The following is a 24,807-nucleotide window of genomic DNA, read 5'->3' as shown; positions in this document are numbered from 1 at the left end:
CATTATAAGACATACCCCAATTATTAAAAAATTCTCTATTCCTTCACCAAATTTGGGGGTGCGTCTTATAAAGCGAAAAATACAAAAATATATATTATATATATATATATATATATATATATATATATATATATATATATATATATATATATATATATATATATATATATATATATATAATATATACACACACACACACACACACACACACACACACACACACTGTGTCAAGGCAGCTGGGACCCCTAATCAAGAAAACCCTTGGTAATGGCTTAAGATCCTGCAGTGCCCGCAAAGTCCCACTGCTCGAGAAAGCACATATTTAGGCCCCTCTGAAGTTTGCCAATGACCACCTGGATGCTTTTGAGAGTGATTGGGAGATGGTGCTGTGGTCAGATGAGACACAAATTAAACTCTTTGGCATTAACTCAACTCATCATGTTTGGAGGAAGAGATATTCTGCCTATGACCACCGTCGGCACTGTCAAGCATGGAAGTGGAAACATTATGTTTTGGGGGTGTTTCTTTGCTAAGGGCACATGACTACTTCACCGCATCAATGGGACAATGGATGGAGCCATGTAACGTAAAATTTTGAGTGACAACCTCCTTCCCTCCATCAGGACATTAAAAATGGGTCATGGCTAGGTCTTCCAGCACGACAATCACCTAATACATACAGCCAAGGTAACAAATGAGTGGCTCAAAAAGAAGCACATTAAGGTCATGGAGTGGCCATGCCAGTCACCAGACCTTAAATCCATAGAAAACTTATGGAGGGAGCTGAAGATTCGAGTTGCCAAGCAACAGCCTCAAAATCTTAATGATTTAGAGATGATCTGCAAAGAGGAGTGGACCAAAATTCCTCCTGAGCTACAAAAAAAGTCTGACTGCTGTGCTTGCCAACAAGTATTAAGTCTTGTTTGCCAGAGGGATCAAATACTTATTTCTCTCTATAAAATGCAAATAAATTTATACAATGATTTTCTGTATTTTATTTTGGATATTCTATCTCTCAGTTAAAATTAACCTACTCTTAAAATTATAGACTGTTCCTCTGGAGTGGTGGATTCGCGTGCTCTGAGTTCTAACAACTTTTTGGATCTGCCCGAGCGGGCGATTCTCTCGCTCTCTCACTTTTTAGTTGCTACGTCTTTTTCTCCCTTCTCCTGTTTCTCTCTTCCAAGTTATAGGCACTTACTCAAGTGTATATGTCAATGTTGGCACTTCATAAGCTGTTTTGTTAAGTGCTCTCTGTTTTCTTGAAAATCAAAAAAAAAAAAATCTTAAAATTGACAATTATAGACTGTTCATGTCTTTGTCAGTGGGCAAACTTACAAAATCAGCAAGGGATCAAATAATTATTTCCTTCACTGCAGGAGCAGTACATGATAAAATAATAAGTAGATCAATAGTTACACACCTCTATGGTAAAATTATTAAGTGAATTCCTTAATTAGAAAATGTGCTTTAAATCAGCCTACAAAACCTAATACAAAAAAAAACCAAGGGCAATTTACCATGCAATAAGCTTGTTACCATATACATACGTACCATCAATTCGCTTTCGAAATTCTATTTTAGGCATCAGTATAGTCTCTGTAAATTCTACCAAAAAAAAAAAAAGAAAAGTATCAAATATTTTAGATTTAAACAGAAAATGTATGGAAAAAAACATCTTAAACGCTATGTGGATATTATTGTCACATACCTCCTTCCGCTAATATGTGGGGAGAAAAGAGAAGAAAAAAAAAAAGAAAAAGGATAAATGAAAATTGTCATTAAACAATATAAAGGTAGGCTTCATATTAAGAGAAAAACATCATGAATACAACCCCATAAATACAAAAAGGTCAGCATTATGTAAATAGTAAAAAACAAAAACCTTATAGAATCTACAGAAAGAAAAAGAAAAAAAAAATGTTGTGAATACGTTTTCCAGTTTGGGGCTCCCTCTTGTGGTCAGTGCTGGCGATGCAGTTGATTTGTGGAATGAAAGCCACACACCTGTGGAGGACTGGCAAACAGGTATTTCAGATTGGACTATATAACTGAGCAGTTTTCTCCTGTTACTTGCTGGTGCTCAATGGATATCCTTTGTGTGAAGGACATTCTGAAACTAGCCCTGCTCACTACCAGAACTCCTCTCAGATAAGGATAAGGAATTTTTGTACCTCTGCTTATTGTTTCCACTTTCTTGTTTTTTCTGCTTTGATACTAAAGTAGGATTTTTGTGTACTCACCGTAAAATCTCTTTCTCTGAGTCTTCATTGGGGGACACAGGACCATGGGTTATGCTGCTGTCACTAGGAGGCTGACACTAAGTAAACATAAAAAAGTTAGCTCCTCCCTAGCAGCATACACCCCGAGCCGGAGGCGGGCTCAGATCAGTTGGTGCACAAGCAGTAGGAGGAGTACCAGAATCACCATACATAAACACAAGTTGTAACTAAAACAATGCAGCCGTGCAAACAAGAGGTCTATGAACATAAGACCACTGAAAAAATAGCCGGCAAATGCAATTGAATCAACCAAAAAACCAAGCAGGGTGGGTGCTGTGTCCCCCAATGAAGACTCAGAGAAAGAGATTTTACGGTGAGTACACAAAAATCCTACTTTCTCTATCGTTTCATTGGGGGACACAGGACCATGGGACGTCCAAAAGCAGTCCCTGGGTGGGAATACCGAAAAACCCGCAGAGGAAGAAAAAACAACAACCTCCCTCGGCGGGCTTGCACTATAATTGAATGCTGCCACCCTATTACAGGTGTGCAACTGCTGCCTGCAAGACCTTTCTCCCAAAAATAGCATCTGCCGATGCTTGGGTGTGAACCTGGTAGAACCTAGTAAAGGTGTGCAGGCTAGACCAGGTGGCGGCCTTGCAGACCTGGTCGGCCGACGCCTGATGCCTAATCGCCCAAGAGGCTCCCACTGCGCGGGTAGAGTGCGCCTTTACCCCCCGCGGCGGAGACTTGTCCCGAATCCGATAGGCCTCTGATATGGCGGAACGGATCCATCTGGCAATTGTGGCCTTGGATGCCGATTCACCCTTCTTGGGACCAGAAGGGAGGACAAACAGACCATCTGACTTACGGAACGGCGCGGTTCTGGAGACATAAATTCTAAGTGCACGCACTAGGTCCAGGGTGTGCAAGGACCTCTCCAAGCTGTGAGAGGGGCCAGGACAGAAGGACGGAAGGACGATTTCCTCGTTAAGATGGAACGGGGAAGACCACCTTTGGGAGAAAAGCGGGATCTGGCCGGAGAACCGCTTTGTCCTGGTGAAAAATCAAAAAGGGGGAACGACAAGAGAGAGCTGCCAGCTCTGACGTCCTGCGAATAGAAGTGATGGCAACAAGAAACACCACCTTCCATGACAGGTGAGAAAGGGAAGATTCTCGCAAGGGCTCGAATGGGGAGCCCTGAAGTGACCCTAGGACTAGATTAAGGTCCCACGGTTCTAGAGGCCGCCGGTACGGCGGTGCCAGGTGGGCAACTCCCTGGACGAAGGTCTTAACCTGTGAACGAGCGGCCAGTGGCTTCTGAAACAGGATTGATAACGCCGATATCTGGCCCTTTAGTGTTGCGAGCGAGAGACCCACATCTAGGCCTGACTGCAAGAATGCCAATAGGGAAGGAAGGGAGAAGGCGAGAGGAGAAGAAATATTCTGCTCTTCACACCACCTGAAGAAAACCTTCCACGTGCGGTGGTAAATCTTTGATGAAGATGGCTTCCTGGCCCTAATCATTGTCTGAATCACTCTTGAGGAAAAACCAGCCTTAGCTAGAACCCAGGATTCAATGGCCAGGCCGTCAAATTTAGGACCTGTGAGTTCTGATGGAAGAGAGGCCCCTGCTGCAGGAGATCTGGACGGTCTGGAAGGCGCCACGGAGCGTCTGCGAGGAGCTGAGTTAGTTCCGCGAACCATGCTCGCCTGGGCCACTCCGGAGCCACTAGGATGACCAGTATCCCTTCCGCCTTGATCTTCTTGAGGACCCTCGGAATTAGAGGGAGCGGAGGGAAGATGTACGGGAGACTGAACTGGCTCCATGACAGGGTGAGGGCGTCGACTCCTAAAGCCAAGCGGTCGCGGCACCGTGCTACAAAGTGCGGAACCTGACGGTTGAACCGGGAGGCCATTAGGTCCATGTCCGGAACTCCCCATCTGTCGCAGATCTGGTTGAAGACTTCCCGGTTGAGGGACCATTCTCCGGAGGCGAGGCCTTCCCTGCTGAGGAAGTCCGCCGCCCAATTGTCCACGCCTGGGATGTGTACCGCTGAGATCAGGGAGTGATGACACTCGGCCCAGTGCAAGATCTTCTTGACTTCTCGCATCGCCCCGACACTTCTTGTGCCGCCTTGGTGGTTGATGTACGCCACCGCCGTCGCATTGTCCGACTGGATCCTGACCGGGCAACCCTGTACGAGGTGCCGAAACTGCTGCAAGGCTAGCCGGATGGCTCTTATCTCCAAAATGTTGATCTGGAGGCAACTCTCTCTCGGTGACCATCGGCCCTGCGCTGCGTGATGTCGAAACACTGCTCCCCAGCCCTGGAGACTGGCGTCGGTGGTCACTATCTTCCAGTGGAGCGGGAGGAAAGACCTCCCTGATGCGAGGTTGCGCTGATTGAGCCACCAACGGAGGGAGTGGCGGGTCTCCGGCGAAAGATGAAACCTGCGGTCCAGAGAAAAGGGAGATCTGTCCCACTTCTTCAGCAAGGCCAGCTGGAGGGGTCGGAGATGGAACTGTGCAAAGGGTACCGCTTCCATCGCCGCCACCATACGACCGAGGACTCGCATGCCGAACCTGATGGACACTTGGCGCTGACGCCGGAGAGCGCGGAGTCCTCGTTGTAGGGAGGAGATCTTCTCCTGTGTGAGGAAAACTCGCCCTTGGATGGTATCGAATACCATGCCTAAAAAGGTGATCCGACGGGCCGGGATCATAGAGGACTTCTTCCGATTTATCAGCCACCCTAACCGTGAAAGGGTGTCGATCGTGACCTGAACCCCAAGACGACAGTCCTCGAAGGAAGAGCCCTTTATCAACATATCGTCCAAGTACGGGATGACCATGACACCCCTGGCATGCAGGACGGACATGGCAGCAGCCATGATCTTCGTAAAGACCCTGGGTGCGGATGCGAGGCCGAAGGGAAGAGCCGTGAACTGGAAGTGATCTTCCGCTATCGCAAAGCGGAGGAACTGTTGGTGAGAGGTGGCTATCGGGACGTGAAGATAGGCGTCTTGAATATCCAGCGATGCCAGGAATTCGCCTACCTCCATGGACGCGATGACTGACCGGAGTGACTCCATTCGAAACGGCCGAGGTCTCACCGACCTGTTCAGAAGCTTTAGGTCGAGGACGGGACGGACAGAGCCGTCCTTTTTGGGGACCACGAAAAGGTTGGAATAGAACCCCTTGAAACGCTCTGCGGGAGGGACTGGTACCACGACTCCGGTTCGGAGGAGGGAGTCTATGGAGTGAAAGAACGCGCGAGCCCGCGCGGTAGACTCGGGAGGGCGAGATAGGAAAAAACGTCTCGGTGGCTTTGCCTCGAATTCTATTTTGTAGCTTGATGTGATGATCTCTCTGACCCAGGCATCGGCGGTCAGGGGGATCCACACATGCTGAAAACGAGACAGACGCCCTCCCACAAGTCTGGCGCTGTTGCGCGCCGACCGCGAGTCACTTGGATGAACGACGGCGGTAACCGGAAGAGGATCTCGTGGACTGGCGGGGGCGTGAACGCCAGGCGGGATTGGTCTTGAATGACGGGGTCTTCCTGTCTCTCGGAGGAGAGCGGCTTTTCCGCGGCTGGGGATTGGAGCTGAAGCTGCGAAAGGGCCGGAAACGAGCGGTGGGGCGCCGATTCTGGAAGCGCTTGGGACGCAATTGGGGGAGAGATGTACTCTTTCCTCCCGTTGCATCGGAGATCAGCTGGTCCAGCCTATCTCCGAAGAGACGCTCCCCTAGGAAGGGCAGGGAAGTTAGTGACTTCTTAGAGGCCGCATCCGCGTTCCAGGACCGGAGCCAAAGGGCTCGACGGATGGCCACATTGTTGCTGGCGGCCTGGGTCGTGCAACTTGCAGACGCCAGGGCTGCATTGAGCAAGTACTCACCCGCGAGGGAAATCTGCGAGGCGATGGGAACCAGGTCCGGATTGGCAGGAATGGCGCGGAGACCGCAGCGTAGCGTGTCCGCCCAGGACATCAGGGCCTTCGCAACCCAAACCGAGGCGAAGGCCGGAGAGAGGGATGAGCCCGCTGCCTCGAAGGCGGAACGGGCCAACCTGTCAATAGTACGGTCCGTAGGGTCTTTGAGAGACGTACCGTTAGTGAGTGGAAGGACTGTGTGAGAAGACAGGCGGGAGATTGGGGGGTCGACCACAGGGGAACCTGCCCAATCCTTTCTAAGACCCTCAGGAAAGGGATAATGCAAATCGATGGACTTACCGCTGGTAAATACCCTGTCCGGCTGTTGCCTGTGGCTGCGCAGTAACTCAGCGAATTCTGGATGTCCGCTGAATGTGTTCTGGGCCCGCTTCACCCGCTTAAAGGAGATCTGGGTGCTCTGGGAGGAGACTGGGTCCACCTGTACCTTCAAGGTCTGGTTTATTGCTTCTATCAGGCTATTTACCATGTGCCGGATATCGGCCGCCTGCTCTGAGTCCTGCAGGGGTACCGCATCGGAATCGTCCTCGGAGCAGTCAGAAGCCTCCCTGGAGGACTGACGGTCTGGACCTGGGGATGAAGGTGAAACCTGGGAAGAGTCTGAGGACGAGACCTGGCGGGTCCGTTTCTGAGCAGCAGAGGAGGACCCTGCAACGGGGCTCACCTGCTCCGGAGGCAATTGCGCCGGGTCTGCGGGAATCTGGGCGAGCGTCGGCAGCAGGCGTAGAGCTTGCGCGATGGTCCGAGAAGCCTCAGAGAGGGAATCTACGGACTGGGACAGGGACGCTAGCCAGTCGGGGGGGGGGGGCGGGACGCAGGGCCCTGCAGCATATGGCGCTGTGGCGTCTGCGGTATCATAAACGTTGGCCGCGGAGTTCTGCGGAGGCTGCGCGTCTGTAGAACAGACGGAGCATAGTGGGGCGTCCTGACCCAGGGAAAATTTGGAGCTGCAGGAGGAGCATGCAAAAAATAGTGCAAAGGGGGCCTGCTTGGATTGGGTGGGCTTAGCCTTAGGCATGGTGCAAACAGGTACTCTCCCTGGTGGCTGCTAGGAAGGAGACAGGAGAGGGTTAACTCGTCCCTAAACTCAGAGAATGCTACCTAGTGAGGGCTACTCCTTAGGAGCAGAGCTTACCCAGGTCCTGCGTGCTGCCCACCAGTCCAGAAGTGGAGTCCAGGAATGAGCTGGCCAGAAAAATCAGAACGCCGGCGCGCTGCAGCCTCAGGAGACCAGAGGCAGGCTAAAATGGCGAGGGGACGCTGGAGGAGGCTGGGCGAGGAGCAGGATTCCGGCGCGAAAAAACCAGGAGGATTTACAGCCCCCACCATCAGCCAGGAGGCAGAGCAGTGGGAGGTACAGAGGGAGACGACCGGCGGCCAATAGCGCTGCAGGGGGGCGTGGCTAGGACGCAGGAGCGACTAGGCCGAGCCCGGGGACTAAATTTATGGAGAGGGCCGGGGGAAAGAGCAGGGAAGTCGGTCCTACCTGCAATCGGCGGCGCCGGCTCAGCGATGGATGCGGTGCAGGCAGGGCTCCCTGCCTGTGAACAGCGCTGCTCGTCCAGGAAGGCTCCGGGGGAGAGCGTGCTGAAGGCAGGGTAGTGGACATCATGATGGGGGTAGACAGCCCCTTCCAGGAGAATGCAGCGTGACAGGGCCCCATCTATCACACACACGCTGCGGAGGATCCATCCCTGCTGTACTCCCCTGTACGCCCTTTGGGGTGATACCTCAGGGCGAATCAGGGGTGCCCACAAAACAACCTGCCCACACGCGCACCCCCGGGAGTGGTACCACGGGGACGGGCGGGGGAGAGGGCCCCGAAGTCTCAAGCCCCTGCGACCCTGGGGAGCGGTACCCACGGGGCTGCGGAGAATGAGTGAAGCGAATACCTGCAGAGAAGAAGACGACAGGTATGAGAGCGATGAGCGGCGCCGAATAAAAGAAAAAAGCGCAAAAAATACATGGCTGAGGGGGGCCGAGACGGCCCACATCAGCCTCCTACGACACTAAGCTAAAAACTGATCTGAGCCCGCCTCCGACTCGGGGTGTATGCTGCTAGGGAGGAGCTAACTTTTTTATGTTTACTTAGTGTCAGCCTCCTAGTGACAGCAGCATAACCCATGGTCCTGTGTCCCCCAATGAAACGATAGAGAAAGCTTGATTCTTATTTTGTCTGTGTTGAGTTCTTGGTGGAATTGGATCATTCCCTGCTGGGAGTGTTTGTATACTTAGCTCCATGATTCTGCAATTTGTTTTGTCATGCTTGGTATTAAATTCAGTCCCTCATCTACATTAGTGTTTTTGGATCCCAGTAACATCAGAGTGCCGATATAGTGGGGGAGAGGCCGTGTGGCCTCAGGGTTTTTCTATATCAGGCGTGCTGGTATTTATTAGGGTTTTTACGACTGCAGACAGTGCTCCTTCCTATCCTTTCATATAAAGATAGTTTGGGCCTCACCTTTGCTGAATCTGTTTTTCTAGCTTTGTATTGTCTTTTCCTATATCACCGTAGTCTTTACATGTGGGGGGGGGCCTATCTATATCTTTGGGGGATTGCTCCGAGGCAGATTAGCTTTCTTATATTTCTATCTGTAAGAATATTTAGTTCTTGTCGAGGCGACTAGGTCATCGTAGGCTCGTCCCACGGCTACTTCTAGTTGTGTGTCAGGATTAGGTCTGCAGTCCGTAAAGGTTCAAGCCACTCTGTTACCTTTTGGGTTTCCGCATTTTTTGATCCTCCTCGGTCCCTGAATCATAACAGTATGTGTTTATAGAAACTTATGATCACAGAATAACTAAGATTATTTACTCACCAAGTTTGGGTTTCGGTTTGACGTTCATAGAATCATCCCCATTAATGTGGACAGTTACAACGTATGTCGTGCAGTTTGACAGTCCTGGATCTAAACAAGACACTAAAAAATAAAAAGAATAGAACTGTTTGAAATAAAACTAAAGATATGCAAATTATATGATGTATATGTGCATAATTTACTACTTAGACTTCACACACATTGTATTTGTTATTGGGAATCTGTCAGCAGTAGTGATGGGCGAATCCAAACTGTAAAAGTTTGGATCCGCGCAATTTCAAGTATCGGGAAACGCCAGGTAACGTTCCGGAAAACAATCAGTGGTGGGGTTTGGTTACACAGATTAGCCTAGCATATTTATTTTACTCAGTTATAGACCGCTATTACCTCCACAGAGCTTTACAGATGTGATGATCACTTTCCCCATTGGGGATCACAATCTAAATTTATTAGTAGGTCTTTGGAGTTGGGAGGAAACTGGAGAATCCAGAGGAAACCCACGCAAACACAGGGAGAAATAAAATCTCCTCACATGAGCTATATCCAGTCAATAATAATGATCATTTTCTGCTGATATAAGAAGAATTATCCTGAAACTACAGCATACAGTCTAAGTGACACATCGCTTGATTCAGTCTTGTACCTTATATTATGGTGATCTCAGATTAAAAAGGAAAAGAAGGGAATTTTGTTTACTTACCGTAAATTCCTTTTCTTCTAGCTCCTATTGGGAGACCCAGACAATTGGGTGTATAGCTTCTGCCTCCGGAGGCCACACAAAGTATTACACTTTAAAAAGTGTAACCCCTCCCCTCTGCCTATACACCCTCCCGTGGATCACGGGCTCCTCAGTTTTGGTGCAAAAGCAGGAAGGAGAAAACTTATAAATTGGTCTAAGGTAAATTCAATCCGAAGGATGTTCGGAGAACTGAAAACCAAGAACAATTCAACATGAACAACATGTGTACACAAAAGAACAACAGCCCGAAGGGAACAGGGGCGGGTGCTGGGTCTCCCAATAGGAGCTAGAAGAAAAGGAATTTACGGTAAATAAACAAAATTCCCTTCTTCTTTGTCGCTCCATTGGGAGACCCAGACAATTGGGACGTCCAAAAGCAGTCCCTGGGTGGGTAAAAGAATACCTCGGTAAAAGAGCCGTAAAACGGCTCCTTCCTACAGGTGGGCAACCGCCGCCTGAAGGACTCGCCTACCTAGGCTGGCATCTGCCGAAGCGTAGGTATGCACCTGATAGTGCTTCGTGAAAGTGTGCAGACTCGACCAGGTAGCCGCCTGACACACCTGCTGAGCCGTAGCCTGGTGCCGCAATGCCCAGGACGCACCCACGGCTCTGGTAGAATGGGCTTTCAGTCCTGAAGGAACCGGAAGCCCAGAAGAACGGTAGGCTTCAAGAATCGGTTCCTTGATCCACCGAGCCAAGGTTGACTTGGAAGCCTGCGACCCTTTACGCTGGCCAGCGACAAGGACAAAGAGTGCATCCGAGCGGCGCAGGGGCGCCGTACGAGAAATGTAGAGTCTGAGTGCTCTCACAAGATCTAACAAGTGCAAATCCTTTTCACATTGGTGAACTGGATTAGGACAAAAAGAAGGTAAGGAGATATCCTGATTGAGATGAAAAGGGGATACCACCTTAGGGAGAAATTCCGGAACCGGACGCAGAACCACCTTATCCTGGTGAAACACCAGGAAGGGGGCTTTGCATGACAGTGCAGCTAGCTCAGACACTCTCCGAAGTGATGTGACTGCCACTAGGAAGACCACCTTCTGCGAAAGGCGTGAAAGAGAAACATCCCTCATTGGCTCGAAAGGTGGTTTCTGAAGAGCCGTTAGCACCCTGTTCAGATCCCAGGGTTCTAGCGGACGCTTGTAAGGAGGGACTATGTGGCAAACCCCCTGCAGGAACGTGCGTACCTGCGGAAGCCTGGCTAGACGCTTTTGAAAAAACACGGAGAGCGCCGAGACTTGTCCTTTAAGAGAGCCGAGAGACAAACCCTTTTCCATTCCGGATTGAAGGAAGGACAGAAAAGTGGGCAAGGCAAATGGCCAGGGAGTAAAACCCTGATCAGAGCACCAGATCCTCCACGTCCTGTGGTAGATCTTGGCGGACGTTGGTTTCCTGGCCTGTCTCATAGTGGCAATGACCTCTTGAGATTAACCCTGAAGACGCTAGGATCCAGGACTCAATGGCCACACAGTCAGGTTGAGGGCCGCAGAATTCAGATGGAAAAATGGCCCTTGAGACAGCAAGTCTGGTCGGTCTGGTAGTGCCCACGGTTGACCCACCGTGAGATGCCACAGATCCGGGTACCACGACCTCCTCGGCCAGTCTGGGGCGATGAGGATGGCGCGGCGGCAGTCGGACCTGATCTTGCTTAACACTCTGGGCAGCAGTGCCAGAGGAGGAAATACATAAGGCAGTCGAAACTGCGACCAATCCTGAACTAATGCGTCTGCCGCCAGAGCTCTGTGATCTTGAGACCGTGCCATGAATGCCGGGACCTTGTTGTTGTGCCGGGACGCCATTAGGTCGACGTCCGGCGTTCCCCAGCGGCAACAGACCTCTTGAAACACGTCCGGGTGAAGAGACCATTCCCCTGCGTCCATGCCCTGGCGACTGAGAAAGTCTGCTTCCCAGTTTTCTACGCCCGGGATGTGAACTGCGGAGATGGTGGAGGCTGTGGCTTCCACCCACAGCAGAATCCGCCGAACTTCTTGGAAGGCTTGACGACTGCGTGTGCCGCCTTGGTGGTTGATGTATGCCACCGCCGTGGCGTTGTCCGACTGAATTCGGATCTGCCTGCCTTCCAGCCACGGCTGGAACGCCTTTAGGGCTAGATACACTGCCCTTATCTCCAGAACATTGATCTGAAGGGAGGACTCTGGCTGAGTCCAGGTACCCTGAGCCCTGTGGTGGAGGAAGACCGCTCCCCACCCTGACAGACTCGCGTCCGTCGTGACCACAGCCCAGGATGGGGGCAGGAATGATTTCCCCTTCGACAAAGAAGTGGGAAGAAGCCACCACTGAAGTGAGGCCTTGGCTGCCCGAGAAAGGGAGACGTTCCTGTTGAGGGACGTCGACCTCCTGTCCCATTTGCGGAGAATGTCCCATTGAAGTGGACGCAGATGAAACTGCGCAAATGGAACTGCCTCCATTGCTGCCACCATCTTCCCTAGGAAGTGCATGAGGCGCCTCAAGGGGTGCGACTGGGCTCGAAGGAGAGATTGCACCCCTGTCTGTAGTGAACGCTGTTTGTCCAGCGGAAGTTTCACTATCGCAGAGAGAGTATGAAACTCCATCCCGAGATATGTCAGCGATTGGGTCGGTGTCAATTTTGACTTTGGGAAATTGATGATCCACCCGAATCTCTGGAGAGTCTCCAGAGCAATGCTCAGGCTGTGTTGGCATGCCACCCGAGAGGGGGCCTTGACTAGAAGATCGTCTAAGTAAGGGATCACCGAGTGTCCCTGAGAGTGTAGGACTGCTACCACTGTTGCCATGACCTTGGTGAAGACCCGTGGGGCTGTCGCCAGGCCGAAAGGCAGTGCCACGAACTGAAGGTGTTCGTCCCCGATGGCGAAACGCAGGAAGCGCTGATGCTCTGGTGCAATCGCCACGTGGAGATAAGCATCCCTGATGTCGATTGATGCTAGGAAGTCTCCTTGGGACATCGAGGCGATGACGGAGCGGAGAGATTCCATCCGGAACCGCCTGGTTTTCACGTGTCTGTTGAGCAGTTTGAGGTCCAGAACGGGACGGAAAGATCCGTCCTTTTTTGGCACCACAAACAAGTTGGAGTAAAAACCGTGACCCCATTCCTGAGGGGGAACAGGGATCACCACTCCTTCTGCCTTCAGAGTGCTCACCGCCTGAAGAAGAGCATCGGCTCGCTCGGGGGGCGGAGATGTTCTGAAGAAACGAGTCGGAGGACGAGAGCTGAGCTCTATCCTGTAACCGTGAGACAGAATGTCTCTCACCCATCGGTCTTGGACATGTGGCAACCAGGCGTCGCAAAAGCGGGAGAGCCTGCCACCGACCGAGGATGCGGTTTGGGGAGGCCGAAAGTCATGAGGAGGCCGCTTTGGGAGCGGTTCCTCCGGCGGTCTTTTTAGGACGTGACTTAGACCGCCATGAATCAGAGTTCCTCTGGCCCTTCTGTGGCCTGTTGGACGAGGAGAATTGAGACCTGGCTGAGGGCCGAAAGGACCGAAACCTCGATTGTATCTTCCGTTGTTGAGGTCTGTTTGGTTTGGACTGGGGTAAGGACGAGTCCTTTCCCTTGGATTGTTTAATGATTTCATCCAATTGCTCGCCAAACAGGCGGTCGCCAGAAAATGGCAAACCGGTTAAGAACTTCTTGGAAGCAGAGTCTGCCTTCCATTCACGTAGCCACATGGCCCTGCGGACTGCCACTGAATTGGCGGATGCTACCGCCGTACGGCTCGCAGAGTCCAGGACAGCATTCATGGCGTAGGACGCAAAAGCCGACGCCTGAGAGGTTAAAGACACAACCTGCGAAGTAGAGGCACGTGTGACTGCATTAATCTCAGCCTGACAAGCTGCTATAGCTTGGAGTGCCCATACGGCTGCGAATGCCGGAGCAAAAGACGCGCCTATAGCTTCATAGATGGATTTCATCAGGAGCTCTATCTGCCTGTCAGTGGCATCCTTGAGCGATGAACCATCTGCCACTGCAATTATGGATCTAGCCGCCAGTCTAGAGACTGGAGGATCCACCTTGGGACACTGAGCCCAACCCTTAACTACGTCAGGGGGGAAGGGGTAACGTGTGTCATTAAGGCGCTTAGTAAAGCGCTTATCCGGAAAAGCTCGGTGTTTCTGGACTGTATCTCTGCAGTTGGAGTGATCAAGAAACGCACTCCGTGTACGTTTGGGAAACCTAAATTGGAATTTCTCCTGCTGAGAAGCTGACTCCTCAATCGGAGGAGTTGGAGGAGAAAGTTCTAACACCTGATTGATGGACGCTATAAGGTCGTTTACTATGGTGTCCCCTTCAGGTGTATCAAGGTTGAGAGCGGCGTCAGGATCAGAGCCCTGATCTGCCACCTCCGCTTCATCCTCCAGAGAGTCCTCATGCTGAGACCCTGAGCAGTGTGATGAAGTCGAGGGAACCTCCCAGCGAGGCCGCTTAGCCGGTCTGGGACTGCGGTCCGTGTCGGAGTCCTCACCGTGGGACCTATGAGTCGCCCCAGGAGCACTTTGCTGCGCCGACCGAGGGGGGTCTGAGGGCAATGATTCAACAGTGCCTGGGGCCTGTGTTACCGGTCTGGACTGCAAAGCTTCTAGTATCTTAGCAGACCATCTATCCATAGACTGAGCCATGGATTGAGAAATTGACTCAGAAAGTTTGTCAGCCAACACTGCAAACTCTGTCCCTGTCACCTGGACAGTGGCAGCAGGTGGTTCCACCTGGGCCGAGGGTCCCACCAGTGGCTGAGGCTCCGGCTGAGTGAGTGTCACAGGGGCCGAGCATTGCACACAATGAGGGTAGGTGGAACCTGCAGGTAGCATAGCCGCACATGAGGTACAGGTTGCAAAGAAGGGAATTTTGTTTACTTACCGTAAATTCCTTTTCTTCTAGCTCTAATTGGGAGACCCAGACAATTGGGGTGTATAGGCTATGCCTCCGGAGGCCGCACAAAGTATTACACTCAAAAGTGTTAAGCCCCTCCCCTTCTGCCTATACACCCCCCGTGCTCCCACGGGCTGCTCAGTTTTGGTGCAAAAGCAAGAAGGAGGAAAAAGAATTATAAACTGGTTTAAAGTAACTTCAATCCGAAGGAATATCGGAGAACTGAAACCATTCAACATGAACAACATGTGTACACAAAAAAACAGGGGCGGGTGCTGGGTCTCCCAATTAGAGCTAGAAGAAAAGGAATTTACGGTAAGTAAACAAAATTCCCTTCTTCTTTGTCGCTCTATTGGGAGACCCAGACAATTGGGACGTCCAAAAGCAGTCCCTGGGTGGGTAAAATAATACCTCGTAAGAGAGCCGTAAAACGGCCCTTTCCTACAGGTGGGCAACCGCCGCCTGAAGGACTCGTCTACCTAGGCTGGCATCCGCCGAAGCATAGGTATGCACCTGATAGTGCTTCGTGAAAGTGTGCAGGCTCGACCAGGTAGCCGCCTGACACACCTGCTGAGCCGTAGCCTGGTGCCTCAAAGCCCAGGATGCGCCCACGGCTCTGGTAGAATGGGCCTTCAGCCCTGAGGGAACCGGAAGCCCAGCCGAACGGTAAGCTTCGATAATTGGCTACTTGATCCACCGAGCCAGGGTTGATTTGGAAGCCTGTGACCCTTTACGCTGGCCAGCGACAAGGACAAAGAGTGCATCCGAACGGCGCAGGGGCGCCGTACGAGAAATGTAGAGTCTGAGTGCTCTCACCAAATCTAACAAGTGCAAATCCTTTTCACATTGGTGAACTGGATGAGGATAAAAAGAAGGTAAGGAGATATCCTGATTGAGATGAAAGGGGGATACCACCTTAGGGAGAAATTCCGGAACCGGACGTAGAACCACCTTGTCCTGGTGAAACACCAGGAAAGGGGCTTTGCACGACAACGCTGCTAGCTCAGACACTCTCCGAAGAGAAGTGACTGCTACTAGAAAAACCACTTTCTGCGAAAGTCGTGAGAGGGAAATATCTCTCATTGGCTCGAATGGTGGTTTCTGAAGAACCATCAGCACCCTGTTTAGATCCCAGGGTTCTAACGGCCGCTTGTAAGGTGGAACTATGTGACAAACCCCCTGCAGGAACGTGCGTACCTGTGGAAGTCTGGCTAGGCGCTTCTGGAAAAACACAGAGCGCTGAGACTTGTCCCTTAAGGGAGCCGAGCGACAAACCCTTTTCCAGTCCAGATTGAAGGAAGGACAGAAAAGTAGGTAATGCAAATGGCCAGGGAGAAAAACCCTGAGCAGAGCACCACGACAGAAAAATTTTCCACGTCCTGTGATAGATCTTGGCGGACGTTGGTTTCCTAGCCTGTCTCATAGTGGCAATGACGTCTTGAGATAACCCTGAAGACGCTAGGATCCAGGACTCAATGGCCACACAGTCAGGTTGAGGGCCGCAGAATTCAGATGGAAAAACGGCCCTTGAGATAGCAAGTCTGGTCGGTCTGGTAGTGCCCACGGTTGGCCGACCGTGAGATGCCACAGATCCGGGTACCACGACCGCCTCGGCCAGTCTGGAGCGACGAGGATGACGCGGCGGCAGTCGGCCCTGATCTTGCGTAACACTCTGGGCAACAGTGCCAGCGGAGGAAACACATAAGGGAGCTGAAACTGCGACCAATCCTGAACTAAGGCGTCTGCCGCCAGAGCTCTGGGATCTTGAGACCGTGCCATGAACGTCGGTACCTTGTTGTTGTGCCGGGACGCCATGAGGTCGACGTCCGGCACCCCCCAGCGGCAACAGATCTCCTGAAACACGTCCGGGTGAAGGGACCATTCCCCTGCGTCCATGCCCTGGCGACTGAGATAATCTGCTTCCCAGTTTTCCACGCCTGGGATGTGAACTGCGGATATGGTGGAGGCCGTGGCTTCCACCCACATCAAAATCCGCCGGACTTCCTGGAAGGCTTGCCGGCTGCGTGTGCCGCCTTGGTGGTTGATGTATGCCACCGCTGTGGAATTGTCCGACTGAATTCGGATCTGCTTGCCCTTCAGCCACTGCTGGAACGCTTTCAGGGCAAGATACACTGCCCGTATTTCCAGAACATTGATCTGAAGCGAGGACTCTTGCTGGGTCCACGTACCCTGAGCCCTGTGGTGGAGAAAAACCGCTCCCCACCCTGACAGACTCGCGTCCGTCGTGACTACTTCCCAGGATGGGGGTAGGAAGGATTTCCCCTTCGATAATGAAGTGGGAAGAAGCCACCACCGAAGGGAAGCTTTGGTCGCCTGAGAGAGGGAGACGGTCCTGTCGAGGGACGTCGGCTTCCTGTCCCATTTGCGTAGGATGTCCCATTGAAGGGGACGCAGGTGAAACTGCGCGAAAGGGACTGCCTCCATTGCTGCCACCATCTTCCCCAGGAAGTGCATGAGGCGCCTCAAGGGGTGTGACTGGCCTTGAAGGAGAGATTGTACCCCTTTCTGTAGTGACTGCTGCTTGATCAGCGGAAGCTTCACTATCGCTGAGAGGGTATGAAACTCCATGCCAAGATATGTCAGCGATTGGGCCGGTGTCAGATTTGACTTTGGAAAATTGATGATCCACCCGAAACCCTGGAGAGTCTCCAGGGTAGCGTCGAGGCTGCGTTGGCATGCCTCTTGAGAGGGTGCCTTGATCAGCAGATCGTCCAAGTACGGGATCACCGAGTGACCCTGCGAGTGTAGGAGCGCTACTACAGTAGCCATAACCTTGGTAAAAACCCGTGGGGCTGTTGCCATGCCGAACGGCAGTGCCACGAATTGCAGGTGTTCGTTTCCTATGGCGAAGCGCAAGAAGCGCTGGTGTTCTGGAGCAATCGGTACGTGGAGATAAGCATCTTTGATATCGATCGATGCAAGGAAATCTCCTTGGGACATTGAGGCGATGACGGAGCGGAGGGATTCCATCCTGAACCGTCTGGTTTTTACGTGTTTGTTGAGCAGTTTCAGGTCCAGGACCGGGCGGAAAGACCCGTACTTCTTTGGGACCACAAACAAGTTGGAGTAAAAACCGTGGCTCTGTTGCTGGAGAGGAACAGGGATCACCACTCCTTCTGCCTTCAGAGTGCGCAGCGCCTGCAGAAGAGCCTCGGCTCGCTCTGGAGGCGGGGATGACCTGAAGAATCGAGTCGGGGGACGAGAGGTGAACTCTATCTTGTAACCGTGAGACAGAATGTCTCTCACCCAGCGGTCTTTTATTTGTGGCAGCCAGGTGTCGCAAAAGCGGGAGAGCCTGCCACCGACCGAGGATGCTGCTAGAGGAGGTCGAAAGTCATGAGGAAGCCGCCTTGTTAGCGGCGCCTCCGGTGGTCTTTTTAGGACGTGACTTAGACCGCCATGCATCAGAGTTCCTTTGTTCTTTCTGAGACCTTTTGGACGAGGAGAATTGGGACCTGCCCGCGCCCCGAAAGGACCGAAACCTCAACTGCCCTCTCCTCTGTTGGGGTATGTTCTGTTTGGGCTGGGGTAAGGATGTATCCTTTCCCTTGGATTGTTTGATGATTTCATCCAAACGCTCGCCAAACAGCCTGTCGCCAGAAATTGGCAAACTGGTTAAGCGCTTTTTGGAAGCAGAATCTGCCTTCCATTCCCGTAGCCACAAGGCCCTGCGGAGTACCACCGAATTGGCGGCCGCAACCGCCGTACGGCTCGCAGAGTCCAGGACAGCATTAATAGCGTAAGACGCAAATGCTGAGGTCTGGGTGGTAATGGATGCCACTTGTGGCGCGGACGTGCACGTGGCTGCTTCAATTTGCGCTTGACCTGCTGAGATAGCTTGTAGCGCCCATACGGCTGCGAATGCTGGGGCAAAAGAAGCTCCGATAGCTTCATAGATGGATTTCAACCAGAGCTCCATCTGCCTGTCAGTGGCATCTTTGAGCGAGGCCCCATCTTCCACTGCAAGTATGGATCTAGCCGCCAGTCTGGAGATTGGAGGATCCACTTTGGGACACTGAGTCCAACCTTTAACCACGTCAGGGGGAAAAGGATAACGTGTATCCTTAAGGCGCTTCGAAAAACGCTTATCTGGACAAGCATGGTGATTCTGGACTGCCTCTCTGAAATCAGAGTGGTCTAGAAACATACTCTGTGTCCGCTTGGGGAACCTGAAACGGAATTTCTCCTGCTGAGAAGCTGACTCCTCCGCCGGAGGAGCTGAGGGAGAAATATCCAGCATTTGATTGATGGATGCAATAAGATCGTTCACTATGGCGTCCCCGTCTGGAGTATTAAGATTGAGAGCGCCCTCAGGATCAGAATCCTGATCAGCTGTCTCCGCATCATCAACCAGAGATTCCCCCCGCTGAGACCCTGAACAATATGATGTCGAGGGAAATTCTAAGCGAGCCCGCTTAGTCGGTCTGGGACTGGGGTCTAAGTCAGAACCCTCAGCCTGGGATGTATGAGATACCCCGGGAGGACATTGTTGGTCCAACTGAGGGGGGCCAGGGAACAATGATTCAACAGAGTCCCTTTGCTGAGATACCGGCCTGGACTGCAAGGCTTCTAGTATCTTAGCCATAGTCTCAGAGAGTTTTGCAAACTCCGTCCCCGTCACCTGAACAGCGTCAACAGGTGGCTCCCCCTGGGCCCCTCTTAGCAGAGGCTCTGGCTGAAGAAGTGCCACAGGGGCCGAACATTGCACACAATGAGGGTCAGTGGAACCTGCCGGCAGCTGGGTCGTACAAGCGGCGCAGGCAGCATAATAAGCCTGTGTTTTGGCACCCCTGCCTTTTGTGGGCGCCATGCTATTGTTTTCCCTGAGCAACACAATAGGGTATATAGCCAGAATGAACTGTGCTCATACAGTGTAAAGAATATACTATACACAAATAATGTATCAATACACTACAGCACCATGGGGCTAGCACCAACAGGTGCTGCTTACCACCCGCCTAAAGCGGTTGTGAGGCCACCAGAGACCGTGTCTGGGTCTCCCAGGGTTTGTCCCTCTCTGCAGCGTCGGAGGAGCTGACAGGAATGGCTGCGGCGTCCTGACGAGAGGAGGGAGCCGTGGGCGTGGCCGAGAAAGTGCGGGAACTGGTGCTCACACTGTGCACAGTGAGGGGGGTGGAGTATGCAAATCATACTCCAGCCCTCAGTGCTGCTCGTTCCGTGCAGCGTCCCGCCCTTCCCCTGCCTGTCAGGGCTGAGGGCGGGAGAAAAAGGAAACTAGGCCGCAAGAAAGCCGGGGACTCGAGTATAAGCGTGGCCGCCGTAAAAGCGCGGCCGGCGCCGAAGTCCCCGGCGAACTACAAGTCCCAGCCGCGCCGCAGTTTCCCATGGCAGCGGCGGTTAGCGCGGTAGCCCCTACATATAAACACACTCAGCGACGCTGAGTGTGTAATGGCAGTTTAACCCGGTCAGCGCCCCGGTCCCCGGTGCACTAGCACACCCAGCAAAGCTGAGGTGTTGCCGTGCGCGGTCCCCACAGGGATACAGAGTACCTTCAAGTAGTAGGGCCATGTCCCTGAACGGTACCCGGCTCCTATCCAGCAGGCTCCACAGGAGTTGTGGATGAAGCACGGTCTCAGTGCCTGGAGACCGATAGGATCCCACTTCGCCCAGAGCCCTGAGGGGGATGGGGAAGGAAAACAGCATGTGGGCTCCAGCCTCCGTACCCGCAATGGATACCTCAACCTTAACAACACCGCCGACAAGAGTGGGGTGAGAAGGGAGCATGCTGGGGGCCCTATATGGGCCCACTTTTCTTCCATCCGACATGGTCAGCAGCTGCTGCTGACCAATCTGTGGAGCTATGTGTGCAGGTCTGCCTCCTTCGCACAAAGCAAAAAAACTGAGCAGCCCGTGGGAGCACGGGGGGTGTATAGGCAGAAGGGGAGGGGCTTAACACTTTTGAGTGTAATACTTTGTGCGGCCTCCGGAGGCATAGCCTATACACCCCAATTGTCTGGGTCTCCCAATAGAGCGACAAAGAAATAAGCCTGTGCCTTGGCACCCTTGCTTTTTGCGGACGACATGCTGTTGTCTCCTCTAACACAAAGCATAAAAACTGAGGAGCCCGTGATGCACGGGGGGGTGTATAGGCAGAGGGGAGGGGTTTACACTTTTAAGTGTAATACTTTGTGTGGCCTCCGGAGGCAGAAGCTATACACCTAATTGTCTGGGTCTCCCAATGGAGCGACAAAGAAAAATGCTAACACATTCCCTTTAACCTCCATTATGTCCAATATAATATATATATATATGGCAAGTTTGCTCTACTGTTGAGAAATCAGGGCTTGAATTGACACTATAATGATGCTGTGGAACTATTTGTAAATTTGAAGCCTCCAGCTCTATTCCCTGCCCAGTGCAGCAGCCTCCTGCTTGATAGTGCTATCTCCAGTCAAAGGAGCAATCAGTCAAGCAGAAGACAATACTGGGCAGGGAATAGAGCTGGAGTGACAGATGCTTCAGTTCTACGGCCTCATATACATATAAATATGTATACTATATAAATATGTATACATATAAATTAAAATGCTGATTTCTCAGTAATGGAGGAACGGACTGGCCACGTAAAAATATTTCTGAACTAGTCTTTGAAAGACCTACATGTGCATATAAATAGTTTGGGAGGTGGTACATGGCAAGCTATTGTACTAAAATAAAGCCAAACAATTAATACCAGACCTTAACCCTTTAAGAAACTGGCAGGCAAAACGTGCGTCAGGGCAGCAGCGATCGTATGTGGCAATTTTTTTGTGTGTACCATGTATTTCATTTGTACTGTGAAATGTACCAGCAGCTTTGCATTATATTACTATATATAGTACTCGATCAGAAACATGCTGTATCAGGGAATTTTCCCTTGAACTACACTTTCACTTTAGAGCCTTAAACTGGCAATTTATATAAATTTCTATGGAATCATGTCTGACGGTGCTTCAGCAATACTGACATGCTGCTATTATCTCCTATCCTTTTGTGACCGGTTAGATGAACTTTGTTTTGTTTTAATATGATATAATAAAGCAGTTAAGTTTTTATGATAAAATTGTGCTGCCATTTTTCTTCAGTTTGCACTACCTGACCTGGGGAGCACTCGATGACTTCTCCTTTGTACCCAGTTTCCTCTTCCAGTTCTCGGAGTGCTGCTTGTTCCGCAGTTTCATTTTCATCAATGAGACCTAGAATAAGATTGCAATAAACTTAAAAGAAGAATGTATACCATAGGTGGACACTTTTTTCTCTCAATAATCATTTTAAGTACTGGTAGACAGTTCATACTCCACAGGCATAAAGCTATGGGAAAATTATATTTTTTTCTTTTACCCCCTTTCATTACATCATTAAAAACAAAGAAACTGACACAACAAATTCTAGAAAAATACAATAAAAAATGTTATACTTTTTGCCCAACTGTGCCATTATCCAGCTTATTTAATTTTCCAGAAGGTCAGATTCATTGTACGGTACTCCTAGAAATGATACAATAGTGGGAACAATACCTGCGGGGAACTCCAGACAGTAGCATCCCAGAGGAGGTCTGAACTGTTTGATGAGCACCATACATTCATAATGGAGAGTTCTTTGTAGGACTGGAATTATTGCTACACCTATTCAGTGACAAGAGGAAAACACCCTTTATGATGGCATCATTTACATCCCACCAAAGATCCCCCATAAAATGGCTGCTGCTTACCGTCTACTGCATTGCCTTCTCTTCGTGTGGTTCGTTTTACAGTTTCCCATGTTCTGGTGGATGAAAAAATGATATAAAAGGATGAATAAAATCTGTTCTCTCTATAAATATCTTCCTCTTTCTGCACTGTACATACTTGTTTCTCCATAAAATAAATCCTCTACTGTTCTGCTCAGTTAACATCGGCCTGGTGAGTTTTTGTCCATAACCGAAGCAGAGCCCCAAACCTCACTGACTTATAATGGGGTCCGAGCTATTATTACTATGAATGGTGGTGGAACTGCTGACAAACACTATTGGAGAACCCAACAGTATCTCGGTTAATGAGAATCTGTCTTTCGATTCATGCTGCCCAAACCGCAGGCAGCATGAATCAAAATGGCAGTCATGTACTTCTTTCTTTGAAACATTCCTACATTTCAGAAAAAACAGTTTGAAGAGTTGGCTGGAGATTTATAGGGAGAGACAAAACTAGTCCAGCGCTGTCCCCAGCCATCTTTTCCGTGCATCACTAGGTCTTTATACATGGGAGAGACCTGTCAATTACCTGGAACAGAGCAGGGAGAAGATGGCTGGTGACTGCACCAGACTAGCCATGTCGTTCTCCAGTCCCTGGTGAGCTCTTCAAACTAGGTTCTCTCTGAAATGTCAATGTATTTGTGCAGTCAGGCTCACATTCATGCTGCCTGTGGTATGGGAGCATAAACTTATTGACAGGTCCCCATAATGTACTACGATTTATAGGTCTAGGCATTTGCATGAGGATTAGTATAGCCAACTAGAACGGTAGCAAAACACCCGGACTTGGAGAAAGGCATGAAGAAACTGAACTGAGCATGAACTTGTTTTTCCTTAACTATATATAATAAATGACTCAGAATACCGGAACTATAGCAAACACATGATTTTAATGTAAGGACCTCATTCATTCAGCTGCTTCTTACTTACCATGAGGTTCCCTATGAATACGTACTTGTAAAGAATTATTACTTTATAGGATTAAAAAAAAAAAAAAAAGCACACAACACTACAAACCTGGTTTTTCCTTCTTGGTCAATGTAAGTGGTTTCCTGAAGCTGCACCCATTTACCTTTCACCAGCGTCTGACAAAATAAAGACAAAATACATGAGTCCTCCTAGCCCATAGTGTCACTTATAGCCCGTACACTTAGCCAGGCTGCTCAGCTCTCACAGACCGGTCCATGCCGATAGCTCAGGTAACGGACAGACCTTACAAGCTTTTTTACCTTTTGAGACATCTATAACTTGTAATACCCCAATATCACAGAATAAGCCACATTTTGGCCATGGATTGCACTGCAGACAGACACCAGTGTATACTCCTGGTTCTGCTGTGCACAGTTTCATCTGAATTGCTATGCATTTTATACAGTGCTGAAACAAAGCTGCAATACCAAGCACAACCACAAAGCGGAGCGTTGTACAGAACGAGCAAGGGAAAAGGTAAGTGCTGCACCCCCTCAACAGCTGATCGGCTGGGGTGCAGAGCGATTGACCTCCAAAATATATCATTTAGACAGCAAAATCTAAATATAATCTATCAGCTTTGTAATTTACTCCTTATTAAAAATACTCTCCATGCTCAAGGAGGGACGGATTTTTCAATTCTGTGTTGTACAGCTCATTGCAGAGGTTACTGGCCACCCTGCAGGATCACAGTGGCCAATTACCTAGGTAAGGTACGTGCACCGATTGCAGGCTCTAAGCTTTACAGCTCTAAAGCTGATCAGATGGTTGGATCTGTCTCCGTGCCCCTGCGCTTCTTCCATGTTGCAGAGTCAACGCACGCTCTGCTACCAGCATGGGAAAACTCAGTTTGTACTAGTAGCGGGTCCTTCCCACTGGCCCCCACTATCAGTCTCTAGGAGCTCACTGACAGCTGTAAAGTAACAGTCATGTCATATGTAATGTATCCCTCTGGCTCAGATTAAATGTGAACGCTGCAGTTGGCCAGCAGTTACTGATTGGCTGCAGTGTTCACCTGATGGGTTGCAGTGACGTATGGAGAAATAACACCAGGAAGCGTGTATCCGGCTAAGACTCCTATACACCCCCCTTTTATTTGGGCCAATTAGCAGGGGATGTTACAATAGTAGACGACCCCTGCCAATTCAAGTACACTGACAGCACGTACAACTAGAAGGAATATACCTCTTCTTTTATTATGGTGTCCTTTCTAATATCGGCAGGACCGTCTGAATTCTGGTTATCCATTATCTAAAAGACAAAAGAAGCCATTAACACGTGTTCTGAAATGCTGTTTACAGTGTGAAAATACTCATACTGGATTAAGTCATCACTCCTCTTACCAGGAGCGGCCAATAGCCACATACATCAGTGAAGACCCGGAGCGTCGGCCATAGCACTGCCAGCCATATCACAGAGACATATCACACGTGTCATTGGTCATACCCCAAGTGCCAAGGTCCCCCTAATCGTTACCATGAATGGGCA

General features: G+C 50.5%; 1 protein-coding gene across 1 annotated transcript in view; it reads right to left on the bottom strand.

Moving 5' to 3' along the window:
• The window catches only part of NUDT5 (nudix hydrolase 5), a 33,337-nt gene that overhangs the window by 3,960 nt on the left and 4,570 nt on the right, over positions 1-24,807 (bottom strand). The window contains exons 2-9 of the mRNA XM_075345274.1: positions 24,505-24,570; positions 23,368-23,435; positions 22,333-22,385; positions 22,139-22,246; positions 21,722-21,817; positions 8,992-9,093; positions 1,712-1,720; positions 1,555-1,608 (exon numbers count right to left, since the gene is read on the bottom strand). Of these exons, the coding sequence (XP_075201389.1) occupies positions 1,555-1,608; positions 1,712-1,720; positions 8,992-9,093; positions 21,722-21,817; positions 22,139-22,246; positions 22,333-22,385; positions 23,368-23,435; positions 24,505-24,567 (553 nt within the window). The 5' untranslated portion in view covers positions 24,568-24,570. The remainder of the gene's footprint in view (positions 1-1,554; positions 1,609-1,711; positions 1,721-8,991; positions 9,094-21,721; positions 21,818-22,138; positions 22,247-22,332; positions 22,386-23,367; positions 23,436-24,504; positions 24,571-24,807) is intronic.

This window comes from Anomaloglossus baeobatrachus, chromosome 4 (genome assembly GCF_048569485.1).
Source record: "Anomaloglossus baeobatrachus isolate aAnoBae1 chromosome 4, aAnoBae1.hap1, whole genome shotgun sequence".
Taxonomy (NCBI): Eukaryota; Metazoa; Chordata; class Amphibia; order Anura; family Aromobatidae; genus Anomaloglossus; species Anomaloglossus baeobatrachus.
The sequence above is the reverse complement of the archived record's forward strand: the minus strand, read 5'-3'. Positions and strand labels throughout refer to the sequence as shown.